The sequence below is a fragment of the Rhineura floridana genome, chromosome 15 (genome assembly GCF_030035675.1).
Source record: "Rhineura floridana isolate rRhiFlo1 chromosome 15, rRhiFlo1.hap2, whole genome shotgun sequence".
Lineage (NCBI taxonomy): Eukaryota > Metazoa > Chordata > Lepidosauria > Squamata > Rhineuridae > Rhineura > Rhineura floridana.
Window position 1 is genome coordinate 5,240,283 of NC_084494.1, and position 16,655 is coordinate 5,256,937.

The 16,655-nt window shown below is 46.4% G+C and overlaps 1 protein-coding gene across 4 annotated transcripts in view; it reads right to left on the reverse strand.

Annotated features, from left to right (window-relative positions):
* The window catches only part of TRIT1 (tRNA isopentenyltransferase 1), a 30,309-nt gene extending 18,800 nt beyond the window's left edge, over positions 1–11,509 (reverse strand). The window contains exons 1-3 of one of the 4 annotated variants that reach the window (XM_061596680.1): positions 10,837–10,999; positions 6,738–6,830; positions 2,253–2,395 (exon numbers count right to left, since the gene is read on the reverse strand). In XM_061596680.1, the coding sequence (XP_061452664.1) occupies positions 2,253–2,326 (74 nt within the window). In that variant the 5' untranslated portion in view covers positions 2,327–2,395; positions 6,738–6,830; positions 10,837–10,999. Of the gene's footprint in view, positions 1–2,252; positions 2,396–5,827; positions 5,849–6,737; positions 6,831–10,836; positions 11,000–11,139 lie in introns of those variants that run through there. The other 3 variants (XM_061596678.1, XM_061596679.1, XM_061596681.1) reach the window with 3 other exon arrangements.
* Positions 11,510–16,655: the final 5,146 nt, after the last annotated feature.

Sequence of the window (16,655 nt, forward strand, 5' to 3'; positions counted from 1 at the left end):
TAGGAACATGATTTGTTTGTGGTTAATAAACCATGGTTAAGTCACTGGGACACCTATGGATTATCAAATAAACCATGGCTTAGCATTTCGTGCGGATCAAGCTACCATCTACAATTTATTTATTTATTTTAGAAAGATGGAACGAAACCCCTAACGATTAAGATAAATAGTAAACTGTGAGCTGGACCTTGATATCTCTAAACTTTGAAATCATAAAAGGTGGGAGAAAAATTAAGAATTTTTAACTTCTTTTCACTTTCTGCCCTTCTAATTATTAGCATTTTCCCCTTGAAACATCAATGCACTATGTGAACGCGAAACCATTGTTTTTTTAAATAATTGATTCACAGAATTTCTTGTTATTTTCTTGTTATTTTTTCAAAAAGTATACCATTACATGAACACACTAACTGTACAAATAAGTATAAAATAAGCATTAAGTGATAAACAAGATACTGCCAGTTGGTTTCTGGGCCCAGTTCACGGTGCTCATGTTAGTGTTTAAAGCCCTAAGTCACTCAGGTCCCAAATATCTGAAAGGCAGCCTCCTCCCCTACAGACCCTGTCGAGTATTGAGATCAGCAGATCAGGGCCCATTTGGTAGTTCCGCCACCCTTGGAAGCTTGGGGGTGGTAGCCCGGGACTGGGCATTCTCTGTGGCAGCCCCTAAGCTGTGGAACTCCCTCCCAACCGAGGTGCGCCTGGCAACTTCATTGTATAACTTTTGGTGAAGGCTGAAGGTGGACCTCTTCAGTCTGGTGTTTGACACCTGAGATGTATATTTTTAGGACCCACCCTATTTTTTGTGGTGATGTTTAGGTTGTTTTAAAATTGTTGTAATCCACCCTGGGATCTCTTGGTGAATGGCAGGTAATTAATAACAATAACACTTAACAATAAATATCTATAAGATTAATTATGTAGAAAACTAGGGAACCAGGAATATTGCTTGTCAATTTTCTTTACACTGGCAGTAAGAGCAGAGAACATCACTTTATATAAGTAAAAATACTACATAATGCTGGGCTTTCAACCAAACATCATATTCCAATGGTTTATAAACAAGCTCCATTTTAAAAAAAATTAGGTCCTGTCCTTTATTATCACTTTTAAAATAGGTCTGTTAGTAGCGCTATATCCCAATGTATTATAACATTGTTTTACATCCAATAACCTATGCAGTTTCCAATTACTTGAAATTACCAATCTAACTGCAATCAAGAAGGCCACTGTCAGTTTCAAATCATCTTCCATCTATTATTCCTTTCAAACAGCCCAAGAGAGTTTGCTTTGTGTTGCTATTTGACTTCCCGTAATCTCCTTTATTACTGTCGATATTTCCTGCCAAAAAGTTTTAACTTTGGGGCAGGTCCAAAACATGTGCATAATATCTGCACCCAACTTTTGACACTTGTAAATTAAAATTTTTCTTCAGATGGGGAAGGTGTAAGATACTATCTGAATGGTATTTTGTGGAAGCTTTCCTTCAACATGTTTGGGATAACTTTTTTTGGTTACATCTGTCTTATAGAACCAGGCCACTCCTTCTTGGTAACTGAACTGTTTATACCTTGTTGCCATCTTTGTTCAAATTTAAGGTCTGTTTAGTCTAGACTTAATAATATTTTTATACCACCTGACTAAGATTCCTCTACCATTAAAGGTAGAGGAATTTTTCTGCTTCTGTCATTTCCTGAACATTTTTGTTTTCGTATTAGTGATAAAACATACACTTGTAGGTATTGGGAGAATATGTAGATTTCATCCCTCTATTTATGAAGGAATCCTGGTAAGTAATTTTGGCATCATCTCTCCATAAATTTCTAAAACTGGTCTAGACCAGAAACAAACCATAGGCTGTAATCTCCTGGTTTTTCATTATAAAGACCAAGGTAAGAGGTGACAAGGCTGAACTTAGTTTACTTTCCAATTTTTGTCAGACAATATATTTTGATGTTAGATTTTTCCAGTCTCCTTCCTATTAGATTTTGATTTAAGACACAAAAGGTTTATCAAAGGCACTTTTGCCTCCTCTGCTACCCTCCATGATTCACAGAATTCAAATGAGAAACCACAACAAGGACTGTCTTGTCAAAGGTAGATTATAAGCCCTCTGGTCTCTGTTCTGTACCACACCGACCGACCGACCGACCGACCGACCGACCGACCGACCGACCGCACGCACGCACGCACGCACGCACGCACGCACACACAAATAGGGAGGGAAAGGAAGGACTCCCCTGTGAAAGGATATGAGGGTTGTGGCCTTGTTCCTGAAGTCCACCACAGTGTAGTTGGTGACCAAGGGGTCCACGAAGCTGATCATGTGATGCTTGCACAGCCCCTGCTCCTGAGGGGAAGCTTTGTTGGTGATTATGTCCAGACCCTGGTAGACCTGAGAGAGAGAGAGAGAAAGACACTTTGATACTCAATTCAGATCTAGTTCTTACAGAAGTGGTTGATCAGCCTTTGTCTGCATTCCACTGCCGTTCTAGTACACTTGACATCTCCTCCATCAAAACATCCCCTTCACAGAAAACTAGTGTGTCAGGGACAACGGTGCTAACCTAGCCTCCTGACATGCTAGCTTTCTGCAGACAGGTGTGTGAAGTTGGGGGTCTACTAGGCCAGGAGGCAGTATACCTCTGCATACCAGCTGCTAGGAATCACAAGTGAGGAGGGTGCTGCTGCTGTGCTCAGGTCCCGCTCTTGGCCTGAGGGTGCCTGGAGAGGCAACACTGGGCAAGCAGCTTTTTATGTCCTTATGAAAATGGGGCCAGGAATGGGCAGAGGCAGGATGGGGAAGAGGGCCCAGAGGTGGCAAGAGGGGTGGACGGAGGCAGCAGATGCTGTGGAAAAGAAGGACGAAGAGGCAGGAGATGCCAAGAGAAAACCTGCCACCGAGGGCCTAACGCCAGTCTGGGGGGAAAAGCTGCAGTCCTCCAGATGCTGTTGGACTACAACTCCCATCATCCCTGACCATTGACCATGCTGGCTCAGGCTGATAGGAGCTGGAGTCCAAGAAGGTCTGGATTTGTTCTTGATAAATCCATGTTGGCTCCTAGTAGTCACTGCATTGTTTTCAGGGTGCTTACAGACTGACTGCTTTATAATCTGCTCCAGAATTTTTCCACGGATTGATGTTAGGCTGACTGGTCTGTAGTTCCCCGGTTCCTCCTTCTTGCCTTTTTTGAAGATAGGGACAACATTAGCTCTCCTCCAGTCATCCGGCACTTCACCGGTCCTCCATGATTTCGCAAAGATAATAGAGAGCAGTTCTGAGAGTTCTTCAGCCAGTTCCTTCAATACTCTAGGATGCAGTTTATTGGGCCCTGCCAACTTGAACTCGTTCAAAGTGATTAGGTATTCCTTGACCATTTGTCTGTCAACCTCAAGGTCCAATCCTGCCCCTTCAACTTCATGTTTACCAGGAGGGTCACAGACCCTCTTTTGGGAAAAGACTGAGCCAAAGCAGGAATTGAGCACTTCTGCCTTTTCTTTGTCATTTGTCCTAATTTTGCCATCCTCATTGAGTAGCTATCCACCATTTCTTTTCTGTCTTTTATTATGGATGTACCCGACGAAAGCTTTTTTGTTGCTTTAGGCATCCCTTGCTAACCTCATCTCATTCTCAGCTTTAGCCTTCCTGACGCCATCCCTGCAATTCCATGCTACCTGTCTGCACTCTTCCTTTGTGGCCTGGCCATCTTTCCACTTCTCATACGTACCCTTTTTTGTTTAGTTCACTGTCTCCTGGTCCTTAATGCACCAGGCAGGCCAGATGAGGTGACTCTGTGCTAAGCAACCAGGTTCTGCACTCTGGGGCTTAAAGTGTTATGAATCCTGCAAGACCTGCTCTCTGCTTGCCTGGGTCATTTCCCACCTGGCCTTGACTGATTCCAGATACAAAGGTTGTTTCCACTGTCCAGGATGTCTAGAGACCATCAGGGCAGCGTATTGTTTGGAGGCTGTTGCTCGGGTCAAGATTTAATTTTGGAGATGCTTTAATTTGGGTTATGTTCTTCTATTTTTAATTTTTAATATTTATATTATTATGAATTATCAGAAATACTTTACTGTGCATTTGTTCATATGAGGTGTTTTCATTAATTCATTGTTTATATGGCCATTTCAGTTTAGCTGTGTCTTGTAACGGCGAGCAACTAATGCAAAATGTTTTGAAGTTGTAGCTGCTTTGATCAGAGTTCACTACTGCATAAAAACATTAAAATAACAAATTAGAAACCACACCCCTGATCCTAAGCCCCACAATCCTAAGTAGGGTTGCACAGAATGAAGGGTCTGATTGTACTTGCTCTGGAGTGAATGAAGGCACCCTGCAAATTCTCAGAGGCACCCTTCTTCAGACAACCCGTCTCCTGCCAGCTCTTTGCCTAAAGGTGGAAATGATTTATTCGCTACTTGAAGAGGCTGACTGGGCTCCCGCAGAATTCTATCAATCACTGTGCAACCTTTTAAGAAATGAAGCCATGCTGTAAGAACCTATATTCTTCTGAAATACCAAACAGCAAGGTAATTATTATTACTAATTTTAGTACATTTATATCGGAGCTTTCTTCTATTACAGAGCTCAAGGCAGTGTACGTGGGGGCTCCCAGCTGGTCATTCCACCACATGATAGTTAAAAAGCATTTAATGACTTAAAGAAGTTTATATTTTGCATTGAAAATAATAATGTTCTTCACTTCTTTTGTGGGGGAGTGAAGGAAGACAGGAATTATTGCATCATCACGAATTTGACAGTAAAGACAACCCAGGGCTGCAGGAGACTCTACAGGACAGGAAGTGGGAAGCTGCAAGAACTACACCTTGATTTAGCTAGCCCCACAGCTGCGGAGTGACAGGCACTGTGCTGAGGCCGCCCTGTTTGTGTTTGGAGAGCATGCCATTTATGTCAGGCATGCAAAACATAGGGAGGGAAAAGGGATTCATTGGTAAGTTATAAATGATTTGGGGAAGCAGATGGTCCTCTTTCATCAACCTTAGCAAGCTCATTCCCCCTTCTCTCCCCCACATCTTTCCTGGATGAAAGAGGTTGGCAAGGAGCAGCCAGCCACTGCCCCCACCCCCACCACAGCAGCTCTTCAGAAAGAGCCCCATTGTCCCACTGATGGCCCTTTGCCCTCTCATTCATTCTTGCCAAGACAAATATCCTTAGTCCTCTAGGCCCTGGCACTGGTCTTGCACAAAGGGCCTGGGTGCCACTGGCAGGGAGCACCAGGCAGCATCTGCCAGGGATGCTCTGAATGGTCCCCAGACACAAACACGAGTCAGAAGGAGCCTGAAGGGCCCCGGTGGGTGCTCACAGAAAGGACGCCTGTCCAACCCACTGGCTGCAGTGCTGAGAATGGGAGGGTGCCTCCTCTGGGCAGGGGAGGCAGGCACGCATGCTGCTGCATAACCCCAGGATCTGGGGCTCCCCATGGTGGGGAGCAGATATGCCTAGCACACTTAAGGTGCTGCACAAAGGTTGTTTGTACAACTTGCAGGGTCTATTTTCTTGCAGGGCAAGAACATGTTATCAGATCAGAATACAGTAAACTGGAGGAAGGAAAAAAAGAAAACAGATTTAGCAACATCTTTTCTGAACTACCCTTGCGTTGCCTCTCACTGGCCTTCACTCTCATGTGCCTCTCCTCCATTCCACACCCTTCCTCTAGTAAACTGAGCCACAAGAGAAGTTCTGGTGTTCTTTAAGAAACGAATTAAGATCTCTGGTGGCACAAAGGACTTCATCCACAGACAAGGGTGCCTGCTGCTCCTCTCCCCTCTGTGAGTTGCAGCTCTAGCCTTGCCTTCCTTTTACCTTCTGCTCAGGGTGGAGTATGACGGGATCATCCCCCCATTCCCGGTGCAGCTGGATCACATGCCCTCAGAGGAGACTGCCCGCTGCCTCTCTGCATGGAATTATTCCTCTGGACTTGCTTCTTGCCATTCAGGGAGCTTACACAGAATGGCAACTGTAAAGAGACACAATGGGAACCCTCACTGGAGACTTACTCCTGTTCTCAAAACAAATCTCCTTGAGTATATGGATGGGGTGTCTGTCCTATTGTAATTCAGAAAAACAACAACCAGTGCCTCTCCTATTAACATCTTAGTGAACAAAGACAAGGATCAACGGACCTCTTCTGCAATAACACTCTTGTTTGTTAAATGTAGGCCAGCTCCTAGCATTTACTGCAGGCTGAACAGTAGTGGGCTTCATTGCCAACAACAGCAGCCACAGACTAGAGCCCTAGAGAGGCAAGAATGAGCTCCTTCCTTAGTGAGCTGGGGCAGTCTTCCCCATCCTGGTGCCCTCCAGATGCTGGATAGGGTTGATGGGATCTAGAGGGCACTAGCTTGGTCTGGAGGCAAGAAGAGGAGCAATGCTGGGTTAGGTACCAAAAAAAGGACTAGGATTTAAAGAGGAAAAATATAAGCGCATTCTCATCCAATGTGAAGGTGACAAGCAGGTTGTAATGGAGGGTTCCTTGCAATAAACACAGAAGTGGTGGCCTAAACCTTGCTAGGCAGCTCTTTCTATGTTAATTGCAGGAAAACCTGACTAATTAAACATGGAAGGGTCATTCACAATTAATGGTGCTGTGTAGCTTGGCCGTTCAACTCAGAGATTTTCCATACTGGAGTTGAAAAGGTACAATGTGAATCAGGTCTGTGTGTGTGGTCTGAGGGGGTGGGACGAGGGGGGGGCTCCGCACGCATGCACATACCCCAACATCAAGAGAAAAGCAACATCCCACCAGCTGGTTGCCTTCAGGACCTCCTGGTTGAACTTTTGTTTCACCAAGATCGTATTTCAGATACTGTATAAGAATTTCAGACAAGCCTTCATTGTACTACATTTATACCCCAGAGGAAATTAGCCCCCAACCCATTTCTTGATGCTGTGCAGAGCCAGAGGCTGAAAAGGACAATTGCTGGCAACTTACTGAGGGCATCCAACTAACCGCAAACCACTCCGTCACCCAAGATAACATTATTAGCAAAACCTCATTAACTGAATTGAAGGAGCATCCTTGTTACATCTGTTATCATCCAGAAGGGAGCAGTTAAACAACGGAGCCATTTTTCAAAGTCACATTTGAAAGGTCCAGTTCGCACATCACGTTAAACTGTAGATTAAAACAAACTATGGCTTAATGTGAACAAACAGCATGCTGGCACAGGCTGTTCATCAGCAAATGCTTCTCCCTGCTCTTGCCATGCCATAGACTCAAGAAGCCAGAGTCTGGCTTGCTGTGTCATCCAGTCCTGGGTTCATGGTTTGTTTCCTCCAAACAAGCCTCCACTGGTAAGCCAAGGACAAATCTTGGTTACCACCACTTGTGGTTTGATTGGAAGAAAGAAACCACAAGCCCAGATGTTAAGATGACATGACAAGCCAGACTCTGGCTTGTTTTGTCCATAGCAGTAAGTGAACAGCACTGTGGAAAAGTTTGAGTAACGCGCACCGGCATGCTGCTCATTCACATTAAACCATAGTCTGTTTTAAACAATGGTGTAATGCGACCTGCGAACTAGGCCACAAGTCCAACCCAAAGCCCTTCCACATTCCAATGAGCTCTCAGGCTTCACCAACTGGGGAGGTGTTGAGTGACTAAGTTCTAAGGGAAGCCTCAACTGGTGTAAAAACTTCACTTACCAACACACTTCAGAGTCCAGATAATGTGAACAATTTCAGAAGTAATACAAAGGACAAAAACGTGCTTGCTAACACAGGGAGGGTTTTTTGAACCTGGAAACACAGTTGACACAGTGTGCAACTGGGGAAGCAACCATTTTATAATTCAAGTGGCCATTTAATTCCAGTGTGTGTGTGTGTCGTGTCTCCCTGTTCCTCTGCCCAAACACCATTTTTGCCATCAGCAAAAACAGCATAAGTGAAAGCTGGCAAACTTGGACCGAACTGAAGGCATATAACAACAACAACAACAAAAAAAAACGATTTCTGCACCCAAATAAATAAATAAAGCAAACACAGCATTGGACAGCGAGGTTCAAAACCTCTTTGCTTATCCTCTGATGAGCTGCCACCCTCTGGTCATCAGATCAATAATCTGATGAGTGGAAACAGGGCAAAACCCTCCTCCTCAGCTGATGTGCAGAGACAACTGGGGTGGGGGACTGTGTGCACATGTGTGTGTGTTCATGTGAGACTGTGGGGTAACCACACCGACCTTTGGCCATGCCCAATGCTGGCATGCAGCCCCCAGCCCCCAGAGTTAGCCTCCCCTGTTTTAAACTGACTCCTGGGAAAATCCAACAGGAGTGGGGTGTGACCAGTTCTGGATGAATAATTCCTAACGGGTGAGAGTGAAAATATATACCTGATACTCCAAAAGGGACTGGGGTAGAACTAGGGAAGGAGCCACAGTAGAGCTTGATAGCAGGCAATATAATTGTTGGAGAAAACCTGTGTGTGTGCCAAAGACATCTGGAGAGGGACACCACATATAAGTGTTGATGTACTCCAAGTCAACGCAGGGGAGGCAGAGTGTTCCGTTTTAAAGGAGAAAGCAGGCATAATAGACAGGCCTATGCAGCTGTTTTAGATGCTTTTTAATAGCCAGCCATTTTAACAATGGTTTTGTATTGTTTTAAAATGTTTTTATGTTGTTGGACATCGCCCTGATGCTCTGCAAGATGGTGGAATAGAAATACTTTTATAAATAAATAAATAGCATAATGGAAGCCTGTTGGAATGCAGAGAACTAGTGGGGAATGGCTATCTCTGGATACAAACCCAATAAGAAGATCAGGAAAGGGTGATGTCACTCTATATATTAAAGAGGGCCAAGAGCCAGACAAATCAGAATTCTCAAAAGGAAGACTTCGCCACAAAACTGCTATGGGTGGGAATACCAGGCCCAAAACACAATTTAGTACTTGGGGACATTCTATTAGCCTCCAACAGAAATACTCACAGTGAGCTTGAGATGTAGAATGAAATCAGGGAGGCATCCAAAGTAGACTGTAATTACCCTCATGTAGACTAGACTTGATCACAGAATCACAGAAGAGTAGAGTTGGGCCTATAATGGCATTGAGTCCAACCCCCTGCTCAGGGCAGGAATCCATTAATGTATGTCATGTTCTGGATACAACAAAAAAAGTAGTTTCTAGATATACCCACTGGTGGTGCCCTAGGAGAGTCGGCCACGGAACTGATCAGACAGGTAATCCTGAACTTAATTCTAAGTGGAACCCAGAAACTGATGTGAGATGCAAGTGTTGTTGAACCAACTGGAAATAGTGGCTACAGTCAAATTATGTACACAGACAATTGCCAGGAAAGTGCAGCAAAAGAGGAAACTTCTCCAAAATGAGGGAGATTGAAAAGTGAAGAAAGGTCAAATCTCTGCAGAACACTTGAGGTTATTGAAAACCATAGTAAGAGAAGCTCAGATAGAACGTATACCTCAGATCAGGAAAGGTACCATCAAGTCTGTGAGGATGCCAGCATCGAAAATGGAAAATGAAGGTAGCAATTAGAGGCAAGAAACTTTCCTTCTTATTATTTTATTTAAAATATTGATTAACTGCTTAAAGAAAATGGAACTCCTGCCAAAATGAGGAAAACAAAAGAAATGCACACAAACAATAAGGGATAAGAAAAAAGAATGTGAGATGCACATCACTAAACACTAACAATAAAAAGTATTCACTTTTGTCTGTTCTGAGTAAACAGGCAGAAACATTATTGAGAAAAAATGATCAAGCACATAGAAGGTGGACAAGTCTTGTACCATGGCTTCTGCAAAGGAAAGTCCTCTCTCACTCCTCTTTTTGAGAGTGACACAAGCATGTGGATAAGGGTGTACAACTGGACTTTCAGAAAACTTCTTGAGAAAGCCCCTCACCAAAGACTCCTCAGAGAATTTAGCAGTCGCAGGATAAGACAACAGGTCCTTTTATGGATTGGTAAATGGTTAAAGAACAGGAAGCACAGAATAGTTCATTCATTATCTGGTGTTAGGGTAGAGCGGTGATACAGCCAAATTTGCCAGGGACACAAAAATTATTTAGGGTGGTAAAATCAAACATTTTTCAGGGTTTAAAACAGGCAGGAAACCACCATGAGTGCAGACAGTACCTTGCAACAGACCCGTGCCTTTCAGGAGCTGGAAGGCAAAAGGAATGGTGATGGGGGGCAGAGTTAGGGTGCTCAGTCCCACTGGCCCACCCCACATGTTTAACTGACCCAACTGTAACACCCGAAGAGGGCTCACAGTTACAACCAATCCCACAAAGAGGAACTGGAGAAGAAGCAGACAAAATTTGTTTTAACGAAAATTAGAGATTAGCGAAGAGAGAGGCCAACTTTTGCATTTTCAATTTTGTGAATCTGTAAATTCCACGCAACCCTTTCGAACTGTTACCAGTTATGGGTTGTATTATGGTTGGGGATAGCCTAGGAGGGCAATTTTTTCATGACTGTCGGGCAGTAAAGGATAAAGGAGAAGACCCAACTAGGGAAGTGAAAAAACCCTAAGAGTTGTGTTAGTCCATCTTTGCACAGCCCAGCCCACTTGGCTACCAAGCCAGCTCAAAGAAAAAAAGAGGAGAAAAGCAAAGTGCAGATTTAAAAATGTCCCTGCTTGGTTGCTTAGAAGAGGCTCTTCTTCCTCCTGAAAAGTGAGCTGCTGCCTACCAGCTTACCCTCGCCCAGAACCGGGGCTTCTCTCTAGGTACCGGGAAGGTGTTAGCAGAGTGCCCTGTTGGCCTGCGAAAAGCACAAGTCACTGAGCAGGCACCCTGGAAAAAAAGGGGCCAGCGCCCCCAATTCCCTCCCTGCCCTGACAAGCCTACCTCTTAAGCCCAGCTTAATCTGCGGGGGCTGGCTGTCATTGCTGGACGCGCGTGCTCAGAAGCACTCTCTCCATTACCACACCTGATGGGCCAGCACTGACAAGAGGTCCCGGGGCTAAGCCCTGCCTCCGCCCCCTTCCCTTGCATCAAGGGAGGCGCTTCTTTCCTCGCCAAGAGGAGCAGAGGCTCCAGCCCGCCCAGTGCCTGCGTGGACGGGCTGGAGTGAGAAAGGTGCTCTGCACGCGCTCAGGGACACCCTCACCCCGATGGGCCGGGCGGGGGCGTGGCGGGCCTTGCTCCTACCTGCATGGAGTCCGCGCTGATGATCTCGCCGCCCAGCCGGAGGCCCAACTGCAGCGCCAGCCGGGACTTGCCGGTGCCCGTCGCGCCCAGGATGACCACCAGAGGCAGCGGCCGCGCCGCCATCGCGGGAGAGCGAGCGAGAGGCCTGCCTGGCCGGGTGGGCAGTCGACGCGCCACAAGGCCTCTGTGGCTCTGCTCGGCCGCTTCGCAAGGGCCGGAGGAGGAGGAGCAGACAGGCAGGGAGGCGGAGTCGTGGAGGGGCCGAAACGCACGCCGGGGCCGCCGGCTCCGAGAGGGCCTGGCTGAGCCAGCCGCAGCCAGCGTCGGGTCTCGAGCCGCGGCGCTTGCGCGTTCTCGGCCCCCTCCTGCCTTCCTGTGGCCCCCAGGAAGAGGAGAAGGGAGGCGGGAACATCTGTGGTCCTCCAGGGGTTGCCGACCTCCAGCTTCCCTCAGCCGCAGCCAGCGCGGCTGATGGCAAAGGAGTGTGTAGTTAGTCCCATCTGGCGGGCCAAAGGCTCCCCACGCCTGCTGTGAGCCAGCGGGCGGGGGGCATCTGTGGCCCTCCAGGTGTGGCTGGGCTCCCGACTGTCTTCGTCCCGACTGTTGGCCAGGCTGCCTGGGGTGATGGGGGCTGGAGCTCAGCAGCCACACCTGGAGGACCACAGATGTGCCCCACCCCGTTACTGCAACAGCAAAAACAGGCCCTCACTTTCTGGTAAAGTACTCTGCACATGCTCGGCGTCAGGGTGTCCCTGTGTGCTGCTGCCGCCTTGCTAGCCTCTTGCAGCACAAGAGTCTGGTGGCATCTTAGAGGCGGACAGGTTTACTGGGCCAGGATTAGAGCCTATCTCCTCCTCAGATGCATTAAGAGTTCTCTGTCTGGTCAGAAGCATTTCCGTAGTGTAGTGGCAAGTTCAGAAGAGCAGGGTCTCTTCATGTCACACCCCCTCACAGCCATGTCCCCACAGAGCCACACCCTCTTCTAAGATTATACAATAAAATGAGCTTTCAGCCTCTTACTTTGGAGTACTTTCCCTTATTGATGCATTGCAACAATCAATGCAGATCGCCATGTGTTTGTTGCCTTTCAGCTAGATCTACTATTTTCGGTGCATGTACATAGGCAAAAGTGCTAAGATTGTGTAAGGTAAGGAACATCCTTTGTTGAGTTTCCCTTCTTAGTTGTCATACTAAGAGTAACTGCATTTGGCAGAGCTTTTGAGTTTTAGGATGAAACATAAGCATGGAAATTCCTGTTCCTAACCTTTGGTGTTGGTTGTACAATACACTTAGATAGTACTCCTGACTTTCGGCTAGAACGAAACCACTCATCTTCCCCTCCCCACCTTGTTTGCTGCTGGGTTGAGAATGAGATCCTTGTTAACAAACAAACTGGAACCCTTGCAGAAGAGAGACACCTCTCCCCTACATCCTTTTCCATTTCCCCTTGCTTGCTCTCCATCATAATCTCCACACTCCTCAGGCCTTTCCTCACATGCACCTTCTGCCACAACAACAGATTTCCCTAGGAGCCAAATAGCATGAAAGGGGAGTGTGTTAGTTACTGAGAAGAGTCTTCTCAGAAGCTGACTAACCTCCCTTCACTCTGATTGGCTCCAATCAGCAGGAAAGGATCATAGAATAGTAGAATTGGAAGGGGCCTATAAGGCCATCGAGTCCAACCCCTGCTCAATGCTGGAGGCTTTGGGATCCTGCTCCCAAAAAAGTAAGGTGTCTAAGACAAACACACCCCAGGATGACTAAACCTCTGATTTTTCTACAGCATGTCCTTTTCTTTAAAAAGCACCTCCTTGTCATGGGAGTTGGAACAGTGGGGAAGGCAATCTGTGCTCTACATGGGGGGGGGATACAAGGAAGGACCTTCTAACCAACACCTGTGTGGAAGATGTACATGAGGAGTGAGGAGGAATGCTTCACCTGTGACTATTCTGCACTGAACAGGGAGCAAGACTGGACTGGATGACCAGTGAAGGCCCTTTCCCCTTTGTGTGGAGGGTGTTGGCTGCCATTTGGCTACTTGTAACCAACTTGGAATGGTAGCTTCAGTGGCATAGACTCCATGTGATTATTCTCGTAAACTGACACATCTGGGATTTAGGTCCACCCCTCTGCCGCTGACAGCCATCTGGATCTAAAGTAGCGTTGATGCTGGAATTAATCACAAAATATGGTACTATGCCATACCAGTATTGTCTAAATAAAGGGCCTGGCTGGAGAACTGCCATAGCTTAGTGGCAGGCCCTAGCCTGGGAGCAGAAGGGATGGAATAGGCTGTTCCTAAAAAAAATTCTGCCTTCCCCATTTTTAAAAAATAATTAACTTTATTACAGAAAAATATCTGCCCCCCTAATTTCCCCTCCCCCAACTTTTAGGCCAACCATGGGCGTGCCCAGTGGTAGAGCCTCTGCTTCGTATGCAAAAGCTCCCAAATCCAGTCCCCAGTGGCATCTCCAGGTAGAGCTGGGAATGTCCCTTGTCTGAACCCCTAGAGATCTGCTGCCAGTCAGAGAATACAGTACTGAGCTAGCTGGACCAATGGTCTGACTCGGTAGAAGGCAGTTTCCTATGTTAAGGGTGTGGCCCATAACAACTGGAACTTCCAAGCACCTTGGAGCGTGAGTGAACATGGAAAGCCCATAACAACAATGGGTGGTATTCAGCTAACTTTTACTCAGCGCAATGAACATGACTAAGACCCATCATACATCTAATCCACTTTAAACAGCCGTGGCTTCCCCCAAGGAATCATGGGAAATGTAGTTTGTGAAGGGTGCTGAGAGTTGTTAGGAGAGTCCTATTCCCCTGACAGAGCTGCAATTCCCTAAGTGGTTGAACAATCAATCCCTTTTCCCAAAGAACTGAAGCTCTGTGAGAGGAATAGGGCTTTCCTAACAACTTTCAACACCCTTCCCAAACTACATTTCCCAGGATTCCTTAGGAGAAGCCATGGCTGTTTAAAGTGGAATAAATGTCTTATGTGAATGTGGCTTAAGTTAGGTCCATTAATTTCAGTAGGTCTATTCTGAGTAAAAGTTAGCTGCCAACCATCCAATACAAACCAGGGATAGGGAACCTGTTAAACCCCTCCAGAGGTCACTCCCATCAGCACCAGCCAACATGGCCAACAGGGATGATAGGAGTCGTAGTCCAAAAACTTCTAGAGGGCCAAGGTTTCCCATCCCTGTATTAAACCAAAACTTTTTTTTAATGAATTGAGTCATATATGCTTATGTCAAGGGCTGAAGGAGATTATAGCCACATGCAGAGTGATAAAAAGAAAGGTTGACTTAGGGGACCAAACTTAGGAGAGGGGGAGATATTACCATGGCAACCATATTGGAAGAGGGAGAATCTGCCATTGGTGACTGGGTGAAGAGCAGATGCTCTGCGGAAGGATAAAGAGATGAACTTGTGACCAAAGACAAGAAGAAAGGGATTGTTACGGTAGCAACAGAGTCAGGATGAAAAAGGATGGGGAGACAGTCACCAGGGTGGGGGAGGCTATTGCCAAGGTAACCGAAGGGGTTCTGTGATTTTCTGCCGTGACAACAGAAGGAGGAGGAGAGACGGCTCTTCTCCTAGCAACACACATCTCTTGCCATGGCAACAGGAAGAGCAGAGATTCCTGTTCAAAAGCAGGAGAGATCATTGGCAGAGATGGGATTAGAGCAGCCTCAGCCAAAGTGACACAATAATTTACTATCCCAGTCACGAACCCACCTCCCTGTCACCCTTTATGCAAGATGAGGTGAAAAATGTGTGACGTTTTACTCACCCCATGTCGAAAATAAGTAAATAAATAATACCACTTCCTGAAAACAAATAACAATGCTTTCTGAAAAATTGTTCCAGATTTGGAGGAAGAATTTGAGCCTGGCTTTGTCTGTGTATATATGTTTACATGTGCAGGATGTTTGCAGTAGTGTAATATGGAATATCTGAGGTAGATTTAAAAAAAACTGGTCTTCTGGTCGTGTTGCACTTAGGTTATGTATGTGGTGGCATTCAGTGCTACTCCTACTCAGAGTAGACCCACTGAAGTTAATAATATTGTTCTTACTAATTTCATTACCCACCCTTCCCCCTGATGTCCCAAGGCAGGTTACAACAATTTAAAATACATTCTTAAAAACAATTTATAATCACAAAAATAGAGTGGGTCCTAAAAATAGCCATCTCAGGTGTCAAAGGCCAGAGTAAAAAGGTGTATCTTCAGTTTTTGCCAAAAACTACAATGAAGTTGCAGGATACACCTTTGTGAGGAGAGAGTTCCACAACTTAGAGGGCACCACAGATAATGCCCTCTCCTGGGCTACTACCCCCCCGAGCTTCTGACTAACTTAGGTTCATTAATTTCAATGGGTCTACTCTGAACAGGACTTAGTTGAATACTACTCATGTTGTATTCACAGCCATAGAAGCCAAACCGTAGGAGGTTCAAAGAGGACACTGTATTTATAGAAGAGCCTTGGCTCACCTGCAGAGTGCAAGCTTGGCATCTCCCTTGGTGTGTCCCATTAAAGGCAGTCAGCCTGAGAAAATGGACCACAGCTCAGGCGTAGAGCACTTGCTTTGCCTGCAGAAGGTCCCAGCTTCAGTCCCCAACTTCTCCAGGTAGGGTTAAGAATATCCCTTCTGAAACCCTGGAGAGTTGCTTCCGGGATCAGGGACAGGAAACCTGTGGCCTTCCAGATGCTGTTAAGACTACACCTCCCATTATCCCTGACCATTGGCCATGTTGGCTGGAGCTGCTGGGAGTTATAGTTCAGCAGCATCTGGATGGCCACACATTCTCCATTGCGTAGGGCGTAGGGGCAATACTGAACTAGATGAGCCAATGGTCCAACTTGGTATGACGCAGCTTTCAGGTTCCTAGGCCCAGTGCTACCTCCAGACACCCAGAATGCCCTCAAACGGCCCACACACAGCCACTGTTGACAGCTACTGATGCTCCTCTGCTCCGTCAGCGCTATCACTGGCTTGCTTGCCAGAGTCAATGAGCAGGCAAATGGTAGCAGCTCCTCACCACTACCATTGCTTCCTTGTTCATCCCTTCTGGGCCAGAGCCAAGAGGCAGGCAACCAAGAGGGTTGCCACCTCGTCTGCTTGCCTCTTGCTCTGGCCCAGAAGGGATGAGCAAGGTTACAATGGTGAGGAGGAGCAGGTTCACAGTGGCTCTTGTCAGTGGGCTCTCAGCAGATGCCCAGCCGTGCCAGTTTGGCACCACCCTGCCTCCACCCCAGAGCACGGAAAGCTGCTGCCAGTCAGAAGGGACAACACCCAGCTAAAGACTGACCAACTCTGTGTAAGAGCAGTTTTCTCCCTCACTGCCACGAGAGGTTGATCTTCTCACCTGCTGCACCCTCTCCCTTGCCCTCAGTGAAAGGTTTGCGGCCATCTGAAGGCTCTACTTAAGTAAGCTTTTGGCTGGGCCATCTTTCTATTTGTATAATTCCCCCCAACACACTTTGGCATTATGATGTTGTTTTTTGTTA